This window comes from Lathamus discolor, chromosome 3, assembly GCF_037157495.1.
Source record: "Lathamus discolor isolate bLatDis1 chromosome 3, bLatDis1.hap1, whole genome shotgun sequence".
Lineage (NCBI taxonomy): Eukaryota > Metazoa > Chordata > Aves > Psittaciformes > Psittacidae > Lathamus > Lathamus discolor.
Window position 1 is genome coordinate 125,008,305 of NC_088886.1, and position 11,264 is coordinate 125,019,568.

Below are 11,264 nucleotides of genomic sequence, written 5' to 3' on the forward strand. Positions count from 1 at the left end.
CATAGAAGTATATGAATAGGAAATTGGAAACAGAATTTCTATGGGCTTAAAGGTAACAGCAGCATAGTGACAGAGGAAAATCAAGATCAGAACTGAACTGGGTGCCACAGATGGTAAGAACTACATCTCTCAAAAGTAATGCTAAACGAAAAATTCAAAAGCAATTTTTTATATATATATATATTTTTTTTTTTTTTGTGACAAAGCAAGCAGGTTTCTAACCAACGCCTATTTTTCATTTAGGCAAAGGCATTTTTCATTGTGAAAACATGTAGACTAAACCTAATAAAACAAGAAAGAAGTATAAGCTGCTGTCGTCTTTAGCAGTAAGTACTGTAGGAGCAAGTAGGTAGTGCAAATGCAACTGCAAGCAGCAAGTAAGAGCTCAAAAAGTTCAGAAATCTTGAGTGAGCTGAAGCAGCCTGCAAGATGAGTCAGCTGGCAGCTGAGGCAATTAGAGTAGCAGAGCAAGGGGAAATGAAAGGGAACAGAGAATGAAGAAACAATATTCCCACTGGAAAATTATTTCAGCAAGTGACAGAAACAAAGCTACCAAAAGTCAGCAGGTCTGCACTAAACCACTAGACAGTTACTAAAGAAAAGCTGTTGGGATACTGCATACCCTTTCTAAATGTTCCCTCTGCAAGAACTGCTGGAATCTGAAATCAGACTCATAGTGTCTTATGTTTTATAAATACTATTAGTCATCCTAATGAGATTTGCTGTTTTGCAAGACATCTATAGCAGAAGCAGCTTGGCCACACAGGAAGGAGGACACTGCCTCACCTGTTATTCCTTTATATTGAAAGAAACTGTTAACACCTTGGCCACATTAACACAGTAATGCTCCTGCAGACTGAAGTAGCTACTGACTATGTGTAACAAGACTGGGACACAAAGGGGGCCCAACTTCAAGATGATGGAAGTTCAACCCTTGGTGAAAAAAACCCCAAGCAAACAAACAAACAAACCCACCACAAATGTTCTCTAGGGAGCAAGATGTGGGGGATAATTCTGTTTTCAAAACTTAGGCCAAATATGCTCAATTATAGCCATACACAAGAAGCTCATTGTTACATTAAGAGGCAGAGGTCACATTATAGTAAGTACTGCACAAGCACATAGTACCAGAAGTGGTTCTTGCAGTAAGGAATACAAGAAGACTAAGGTGGGGGGAAATAAACATAGACCTGGGATGATGGTGTTTTCTAAAGAGCATTTTTAGACATAAACTGAGTTTTTAAGAGCACCCTTCTCTCAAGATTGGAGACCAGGATACATCATGGCAAACTGTCTAACTGAGAAGATCAAGAGCTCCCAACTGCAAAGACATTTCAGTGTTCATTTCTGGCTATGAAGTCTTAGTTTTGCTTGTCCAAAATACAGCTTTTTTTCTATATGTGAAAGACTGACTTCCAGCCATATTTTAGTAATTTTTTCCACTTTACAGGCTTGGTACTTTGAGCAGCTTGAACATACTTGCTTCAACTAAAAAACTGACATATTCTCAGTGAAAAAGAAGTCCAGCAAAACATCCACAAGCCATTTTTCAGCTCTTTCAGGCTTAGCTTGTCTAACATACCAATTCTGAGATAATAATTGCATTGTTTTCCTGTTCTTAAGTCTCGTTTTGTTAACAACCAAATTCAGCTTCTCTGATGCCTGACAGTGTTCTCCTTATTCTGAGATCTTAATTATGTCTTTCTACATCAGCATTCCTCTGCTTACCAGTGTGTTCTGCCTTTCAGTTACACACACTTCCAGCTGAGATGAATGAAATCAAGGAGGAACTGGATGCATGGATGGCAGGTTGTCTGCATCTTAATCATTTTTATCTTAACGCAATCACACCTGAAGCTTTTAATGACGATGAGCAGATAACAGTTGCAGGATATGGCCCACATACTTGTCTCAGTGTCTGCAGCTTGCTAGGAATTGCACTTCCACATACATGCCTACAGTTGTTTTAATGATGCCCACAATGGCTGATACAGTAGTCACACTCTGTGATGGATTCTCTGCATTTGTTCCTTTAATGAAAGCTGCCTGTGATTCAGTGATGATGATTTGACTCATACATTTTAATTCACTCCTACTCAAGCCACACTTTGTCACAGTGGTTGCTTAACAACTGCTATGGCCAAGGCCAAAATGACAGCAATTGCCTTGGCTTCCAGCATCACCTCTCCCAAAACCGCCAGCTAACCCTGTAGGTCAACAGGCTTCATAGTTGGCTCTCTCACCATCTTATCTGTCAGGTTCTAGAAACCATCGCAATGTGAAAAGGGGTGATAACAGTACTCTACTAATAATAAAAAGTGCTGTTTTCTAAAGGACCACTACACTTCAACTAAAGCCCTTGTGGCAATACCAAGGGGGACATTCTTTACCCACATGACATCTGAGTGGTGATTTCTCTCCTGGAAGCCACCTCTGAAGCTCCTTCTTCCGGTAAACTGCAACAGCAGCCAGATACCTATAGCAGCTGATTCAGAAATTAAACAAGATGATTTCTATAGTTTATTTGTCCTCAAGAAAACTGTCTACCTCTACTTCTGACTGTTGTACGGTTTTGACCATTAAACAAGCTGAAGGCATTTCTGTGACAAGAAACCACAATTTTCGGGATAGGGAGAGAAACTGAGCCAGACCCTGCATTTGTTGCATGTCACTGGGAACTCTGAGCAAAGCACCTAGGTAGCTTTCATCTCTTGCAGTATTATCCACTAAAGCTTTATGTAACAACAATCATTACATTTATATACAAATTTAGTTACAAGGATAATTTTCTTTTACCTAGAAAATTGAGGATAACGTAAACAAACCAGTTGAGGAAATCTCTCTTTAAAGTAAGATTGTGTATAAATTAAAACTGGCAACTGATTTTGGTTATTTGCTACTCATACTTCATCCTTTAACCACTTTACCAGGCAGTTTCATTTTTCATACACAATACCCATTTTTATGAGAGTTGTTTCATTCACACCGTTGCTTTTACAGTTTCTTGGCTTAGACTTCTTATATCCACATCTTCTAGCAATTCCCATTGCTTAACATTTTCTGTTTCTTTTCTACACAAAAAATGTTATGAAGTCAGCCTCATCTGAGCAGTGCAAGAGAAGCCACTTATTACTAAGACAAGTTTTCTTCTCAGAGTTTTAGCTTCAGAGCTGGGGGAGACTGTAAGGCTGCCCACTGACACTATTTACAAACTGATTCACTTGGGCTCTTCTGGGCCATGGCATGAGCTTGTTTTTCCACATAAGACTGTTCTTAGCATGGAAGAGCATGACATTTTCATCTTTAATTCTGGGGTGCTTGCTTCTATTGTACTTTCAAAACTAGACCATTTCTATCACTAGTACGGGGAACTCCTAATTTTGTTTCAATGGAAGTTCCAGAAGAACATTTGCAACGTTATAACCCTGCATGAGTATTCTTGTGGCCATCTATTTGAGTTGTGCTATTCTTACTTAGCAAATAGCATGGGTGATCTTGCAACCAGCAATTAAGTGGCAACACATACATGATACAAACTTTTTCCAGGACAACCCATATGTTCCCACAGTTCAGGGAAACCTTAATTAGCAGTTGCAATTTCAACTGCAATTTCCCTTATATTGACAGTACTATGCTTCCAGATTACACAGATGGCAACAGAACAGGAGCTTGACTATAGAGATGGAGGTGCATAAGCCCTTGGCAAGAACATCTCTTTGGAAGGCAAGGGTATGTGAATTAATACTAGTCAGCCCTCCCTTATTGACACCAACATGCCACAGCAAGTTCAAATAAGGGTAAACCAGACGTGGCATTTAGAGATACATGGAGCTTCATGGAGAATCCCACTGTAAGAGTAAAGCAAAGTGCACAACTGCAAAACGCATTAGCATCACTGGTACTTTACAACCTGAGAATGTTAAATAACAGTACTAGCTGCAGGCACCTTGATGAAAAGCAACGGTAAGGAGTGGTAAGAAGCAAGCAGATTAATTTTATTTTGTTTAAACTGCTACTTGTCATAAATCTCAAAGAATGCCTGTTTCCTCTCTGCACTCTCTATGTAACAGCAGCTCCTTCAACCACATAAAACAAGTGGGCCACATTCTTTCTGAGAACATTTAATGGAGTTTAGACTTGTCTGAAGGAGTAACGTTAGGATGAATGGAATTCACAGGCTATATAAAACAGGAGTTGTTATTCCAGTCTTGAGCCACTACATCACTCAAGCAAAAAAACTCTGTCTTCACCAGTAATATTTGATTTACCTGGAAGTCAAACAAAATTAGCCTGAAGCTGTGATAGCTCCCTGCCTAAAGGTAAAGTCTCCCTTTATTCTATACAGGCTAGGAGATTTTGCCAAACTTCTTCATGAAAGTCACAAGAACAATAAGCTTATGCCCTACAGCCGGAAAGTACCTAAGGTGCATCTCATGACTTCACACTTCAAGGACAACTGTAAGTGAAAGGTGGTGGTCCAGAAAACCACAACATGGATTACTGCAGCAGAAACCCAAACATCTTACGTATATGGTATCAGCAATATAAAGCAACACCAGAGTTTGAGCAGCCAGTACATCAACTTTATTCAATGAGAAAACAGAACCTAGTAGTGCTTTGAGCAAACACAGGTATGACAGTTATTATTGTAGCAGATGAATAAAGGACAAAACCAGGGCAGATAGGACACTCAGCACAACTGTGACTAAGGTACAAAGTAATAGAACTTTCCTGTAAGAATGGCAACAGAGATGAGGAGATCTGCTGTGATGTCACCACGGAGGAACAATACAAAAGAGGTCTGCAATAGAAAAGATCGGACTATGAAGTTTGACAACTATCACCTTGGAAACCACATAAAAGCTTCAAGGTGAGGCTATAGCAGAAAGTTTACTGCCATGCACTAAAAGACATTTCCAGAAGATTAGTAATCCTGGGCAAAGCTTGGTTCTGGCAGACAAAACCTTAAGCTAGTCTGTAAAAGGAGAATTATCTCCTTTGGCAACTCTCCATCACAGACCTTACCAGATTCTGCAACAAATGCCAGACTTACATCTTGGTTTCTTTGACAGAAAAGGTGGCATACATCTACATGGCTTTTTAAATTAAACAAAATCTGTACCAAAGCAAACAAGAAACCCTCTCCTGACCATGCTTATCCCACTTGAGAGAAAACAACCAACTCATGACAGTCACGTTACGTAGTGCCACTGCTCGGAAACATTCAAGATAACTACTGCAGTCACCAGGCCATGTAGAGAGCAGACCTATTTAAGCAAAACCATACAGATGCTGGTAATAACCCAGCTGTATTAGTATGAACTGTAAGTTCATACTGTAAGTTCAGTGTAAGTAGTGTGCTCTGCTGAAGAATGGTGATTGCAACATAAGAATTTACCTGGTGCAAAAAACTTACACAGAACAGAAACACTATGTCTTGGTATTTATGTAACAGCACAATACAGACTGTCCAGTTTTTTAATCATCTTTGTGTTGTTCTACAAAAAGGAACAGCAAACTTACATACAAACACCCTGGTTAAATGATAATGCTCCCAAAACTCTCTGTTGCACTTTACCCTTTGAATTTTCCAGACTGCACTGGCAGCAGAACTTCCAGATCAGTGTTCGAGAAGCTCTCCTCCTCTGTGGTCTTGTGATTTGAGATGCACACAGCACAGAGCACTTTTGAAGCGAGTCGTTAATATTTTAAGAGAGAATTCTTTATTCACAGAATGTGCAACAACTCGTTCGAGCTATATGCAAAAATAAACCCTGAAATTCTAATCATGAAGATACAGGGGAAAAAAAAAAAAAAGGCAGCACAGCAGTGTTCCAAGAGAATACACAATTCACAAGTTTAAAATTCAAGCACTCCCTATGCCTGGAGCTCTCTTAAAATATTAACAATCAAATCTCTTCGGTAAGTGTATGGGGTATACTTTATTCTGAACCAGTGCCTTGGGAACAGGTTACCACTTGGGGCATAAATTTTCATCCCTTGTTTGCCCATCAGACCACGAAAGATCCTGTTGCGGGACAGGATTTTATCATAGAATTCAACCCCACCTCTGGCGTAGTCTTTGGAAACAGTAGCTGCCTTTCTGTCAGCCTTGCAGTCTAGGTGATAGGTCACAGCATCGTAAGAAACGTAATAGCACATCAGTCCAGCAGCTGCAGTTACGAGGTTACAGATGCCACGAAGTATCAGGGGGCCAGAAGACAAACCCAGAAGTAGCTTTATACCTCTCCCACAGAAAAATGTACCAGCTAAGCAAGTTGGAGCCACGGCTGCACTTGCTAAAGGGCTGCCATTCTGCAAATACATAACTTCCCTGGCAAGGGCAAACTTCTGAGCTTCAAGAGAAAACGTCAGAGCTTCCTTCAAAGCAACTCCTTCTTTGCTCTCCCAGTCTACTTCCTTGCCACTGATCACAACAACATGGTTGACTATTCCCTTTTTATCCTCAGCTGTGCTATCAAAGTTAGGCGGGATGCCCACCAAAGAGCCTGCAGGGAACCAAGGGATTCCAGCACTCACAGGGTGGAAGCCAGAAGCTGCAAAGGCTCGATACGAGTCAGCGGACTTCACGCCAGTATCTTGAAGGACATCCTGAAAGACACCACAGAGCCTCTGTGAAAGCTCAGCTGGCTGCCCCTCTGACCAGCACTCATGCAACAGTTTGAACGTCTGGTCAGGAAACACATGATAGGAAAGGTTAGCACCAAACAGTCCCATGCAAGAAACAGCCAACAAAGTGATCTTGCGCTTCTTTAACCACACAGATGCCTTCTGCAGGAACCGCACTGCCATAGTCAAATCCTAACCTGTCTGTAACATAAAATCAGGAATTAAAGTTTGCATAAATGGGTCTCATCTCTGTAGCATTAAAAAAAAAAAAAAAAGAAAAAAAAAGAGGGCGAAAAAAAGAGGGCGAAAATAATGAGAAGCAGAGCACAGTAACAGAAGAAACATTCTCTCTTTTACTTTAACAAAACACAAAACACCTTTACAGAGAAAGTGAAGCTCATTAATTTCTGAGCCTTGGAACATAGGATGATTGATACGAAGAATTAATTTCTCCCACTCCTCCAGTAAATCAATTTAGTGCAATAAAGACAACAATAAAGCCACCATACCTCCTCCTGCCCCCAGCAATCAATATACATTCTGTATTTACCCAACATACTTGCCTAGTCCTTGCCAGCACAGTCCTACTGTTGCACTCCACTACAAAGACTACAGATACTAAAGCCAGAAAGAGCCAATAATTAATCGACACTAACCTTCTCCACAGTACAGTTCCAAAAATTTTAATCAGTAACATCAATACTAAATTTAGTTACTTACGCTTGACTACAACTACCAAAAGAGGACCACATTTTGATTTGAAAATTTTAGGAGGTAGAATTTTCATTCAGTTTGTTTTAATGGATAGTCAACTCACTGTTAAACAACTATGAAGCAACCCTCCCCAAACCCCATCACAAACACACACCCCCCCTCCTCCCAAAACCATTATGTGCTTTTTCTAGTTTTCTGGGGGGGGGGTTTGGTGGGTTTTGGGTTTTTGCTTGTTTTTCCAGATTTCAACTCCCAGGCAGAGACTGTAGCTTACTCAGCAAAAGGCTATTTTCAGAAAGCAGCATGCTTTCAGTCGCTACTTTTAAAAATTTGTCTCTGAAATAATTTCTCTGACAAATAATATGTGCAACCCAGAGCATAAGCTGGAACAGAAATTGCTTCAGGGCAGACAACTAGGTTGTGACTCTTTAAATAAGCAGATAAACTTAAAAACTCCCAAACCTGCCAACTCCTTCAGTTCAAGAGTCCTGTTTCCCTTGGGGAGTATCGGTTCCTTTTATGGTCCAAGCCACACGATGTGCTCTGCTCAGGAAAGCTCCCCTCTCTTACAAAATCCCATTGGCTACAGAATTTTCCCCTGGAATAATGCTACTATACATAGATAAAAGTGAACTAGGCACCTAAATCCAACAGACATCAGGGAAAACTGGATGCCCATGTTGCCATTTGCATCTTGTAACGTCTGTTCTTGCAGGGCTTTAACACATGAGCTTCAGAGAATCTTAGTGCAGCTGTTGAAGACATTAGCATTTCCAGCTGTCCTGACAGGAAGCTGAGGTGGCAGAAGAAAACCATGCTTTGATAAAACAACCAGTGTCTTAGTGTAGAGCATTATCAAAGGTGGGTTTCAGCTATGCTGCTGGGCTTTGTACGCAGCAGCTGAAACACAGACATATGTTGTCTTCTTCCACTCACACTGAACAAGAACATCCCGCAGAGGCAGAGAGTGGACAGCTGGGGGCTGTAACATCATAAAACAGCACTGCATGACATGCCAGGATATACCAGCCATGATCAACAGCAAATAAGTATTAACCACAGGGAAACAAAAAGGGATTAAATTAAAGGCAGTGTTTTAATGGTATGTTATTACTTGTCCTTCCTGTTAAATGAAGCTCTTTCAGACAAATTCACCAGGGGAAGAATAATCTTGTTTAATGTTTATACTGCACTGCACACATACTGAGTGCTTAATAAAAACAATGATGCATGTAAGTATACAATAATTTAATAGGTATTTCTAAGTGTAATAAGTGGTGGTATTCTTGCATTCTGATGAAGACTGGAGGTGGTGATTTGTTGGACAAAGTTGTTTAAGAAAAACACGATAAAGAGGCAAGAGCTTGGGTGAAACCCAATTATTGGAGAAAACTTCCTTAACAATAGAGCTAAAAAACAGAAAACAGTAATAGTAAGCCCAAATGCCCTCTTTGTAGTTAATCTCAGCAAATCTGGTAGTCTAGACCTGCTTGAGAAGGTCATGCTATTTACAGTGGGGAGGCCAGCACCTGTAAAGAGATGATTATATGAAGCCTATCACTTGATCCACAAGTGAAGGTGAGCTCATGTTAGAGAGAGCCCTCTTGTTTGGGCTGCCTAACAGATCTTTTGAAGATTAGGAACACTGCAAGGAGAAAATTCAGCCTTCATGTTATGCCCACACCAGCACAGGGAAGGACAGACCATGCTGAAAACTAGCCTACACTCCCTTTTTGCACAACCAAATGGTGCTTGCCAAGCCCGTGGAATGCTGAGGACTCCTCCTGGACAGGGAGTTGGGATGCCAGGAAGCACACCTGAACAGGCTGGCATCTGACAGGTGAACCCCAGTAAAGCTGGGCAGGGAGCGCTGTTCTTATCTACAAACTTCTCCTGAACAGCCAGAACAGGCCCCTCGCAACCCAGTCTATGTTCTTGGCTGGATTATTCCCACCAGTCCTGCCACACACCTAATGCAAGAATAAGCAGGAAATGCCAGGCAGTATTCATTTTCTCATGATAGTCAATACTCATGAAAGTAACATGAAAATTGCCCTCAATACCTTTTAGCATTTGTGCTTTCAAATCTTTCCCGAGGGTGAGCACAGACTCTCAGCTCCTGCAGATAATCCTGCTGCTGCCCTAACTGCATATGGCATCTTTATTTTTATCCATAAACTTTGCGCAATTTATGTATAACAAAGCAACCAGAAGCTACAAGGCGAATTCCACAGACCATATCCTGCAAACTTAACCACTAGCTCCCATAAAGCCACAACAACGTTTATAAGGTGGTCTCCCCCAAATGCTGAAATATTATTTGCTTGTGGTGTCATGGGTACTTGCTGTCGCTTCAGCCTGGGAATTTTAATAGCTAACGTTCAAAACGAGTAAATTTAAGCGTTCGAATAAATTGATTTTCTAACTGCATATAGATGAGGCGAAAGGCAAAGCCCAGTTTACATTATCAGTCAGGAAGCAGGGCGAGGGCCGGACCCGCTCCAGGCCTCAGGATTTCAGGGCTCACTTAGAGAAAAATAAAAATATAAGGGCGGGGGGGGGAGCGGTTTTACGCGACTCCCACACTGTGCCCGGGACCAGGCCGCGGGGTAGGCTTTCCCTGTTCTTCCCTTCCCCTTTCGCCCCTCCATGCCGGGGGCGCCGAGGGCCTGTGGCGCCTCGCCTCAAGCCGGCCTCTCGGCCTCCTCCTACTTCTGCCGCCGCCCCTACCTGCACCCACCGAGGCTCCCCGCGCCGCGGCCGAGGCGGAGCTCCGGCGGGCCGGCAGCCTCCCAGCTGCCGTGCGGCGGGCGGAAGGAGCAGGGGAAGGGGCGGGCTATGGCCTGCGGTGGTGCGTCTTGGCTCTGGTGTCCTTCCGCGGGGGGTGGCATTATCTGCCCCTCAGCGGGGCGGTGGGACTATCTGCCTCTCGGGGCTCGAACCCACCGGGGTGAGCAGTGGCCTCGAACAAACGGGCGGCGGAGCTCTCCTTCCCTTTGGGAGGTCCGCCCCGCTGCGCCGCCTGGAAGCGAGGAGCAAGGCCGAGAGGTGCTCCCCTAGGGGCACCAGAGCGGCAGCTGCGGCCCGGGGAAGGGGCTGTCTCCAAGGGTCATAAATCCATCCTGTGTCCTTGTGTTTCGTGCTGTAAGCCCCTGTGGTTTTCCTGCAGAATACCCGACATATGTATTATTAACACAGCCCTCCCACTGCAGCACAGGAATGCTCTCTGGGAAGGCAGTAAGTGGCATGACTAGCATCCATCACAGGGGTTTGTTTTCTCTGCCATCTCTAATAAGAAAATAACACATGCAGGGATTTTTATTTGCTTTAGAGTTACGATATGCTGGAAGCAGAAGATGGCCTGGGTAGTTTCTCAGTAATCCTGTCTGGATTTGTTCCACAGCCTGGGTGCTCTGGGAAGCTCTGCCCTTCGTTTGGTGGCACGGGTTTGCTCTATAGAGCAGCACCCTTTGGCAAGCACTGGCCTCCGGGGGCATGGCTCTGATTAAGTCCAGCCTTGCCGCTAGGTTGTGCAGCCCTTGCAAAACAAGGTCAGAGAATAGCTTTTGGCCAGCTTAGGGTTTTGTTTGGATAGTGGATAGTGGAAGATCAGTTTTGCCTCATCTATAGGTCAAGCATGTATTGATGCTCGATGGCTGTTTTAAAACATCCCTTCACACCAGGCAGTCATGAGGTATCATTTTTTCACAATCCAAGTAGAAATAATGCTTTGTAATGGGTTGAGAAACAGCAGAATGGAAATAAAAGCAAGCCATGGTTATTACCTACTTAGATTAATTTTGACAGATCTACGTTTTTCTTCATAGCAGCCCTTGACTGCAGCCCCTCTTCATGGAACCCCCGATTGAGGCATTTCTTTCCAATACAGGTTCAGTTCCTAGAAGTTTTGGTCTGAGATA

General features: G+C 42.8%; 1 protein-coding gene across 6 annotated transcripts; it reads right to left on the minus strand.

Moving 5' to 3' along the window:
* Positions 1-4,561: 4,561 nt before the first annotated feature.
* Positions 4,562-10,266, minus strand: TMEM177 (transmembrane protein 177). 6 transcript variants are annotated; one of them, XM_065671510.1, is made up of 3 exons: positions 10,075-10,266; positions 7,807-8,137; positions 4,562-6,831 (listed from the first exon to the last, which is right to left on the minus strand). In XM_065671510.1, exon 3 carries the CDS (start codon positions 6,811-6,813, stop codon positions 5,878-5,880), a length of 936 nt encoding a protein of 311 aa, XP_065527582.1. In that variant the 5' UTR covers positions 6,814-6,831; positions 7,807-8,137; positions 10,075-10,266; the 3' UTR covers positions 4,562-5,877. The 6 variants fall into 6 exon arrangements, with proteins under 6 accessions (XP_065527582.1, XP_065527583.1, XP_065527581.1 ...); XM_065671511.1 differs by lacking the exon at positions 7,807-8,137 and having other exon boundaries at positions 10,085-10,266; XM_065671509.1 differs by lacking the exon at positions 7,807-8,137.
* Between the last annotated feature and the right edge of the window lie 998 nt (positions 10,267-11,264).

Excerpts from the sequence above, each read along its gene's own strand:
- TMEM177 (XM_065671511.1), bottom strand. The coding sequence starts at position 6,813 with ATGGCAGTGCGGTTCCTGCAGAAGGCATCTGTGTGGTTAAAGAAGCGC.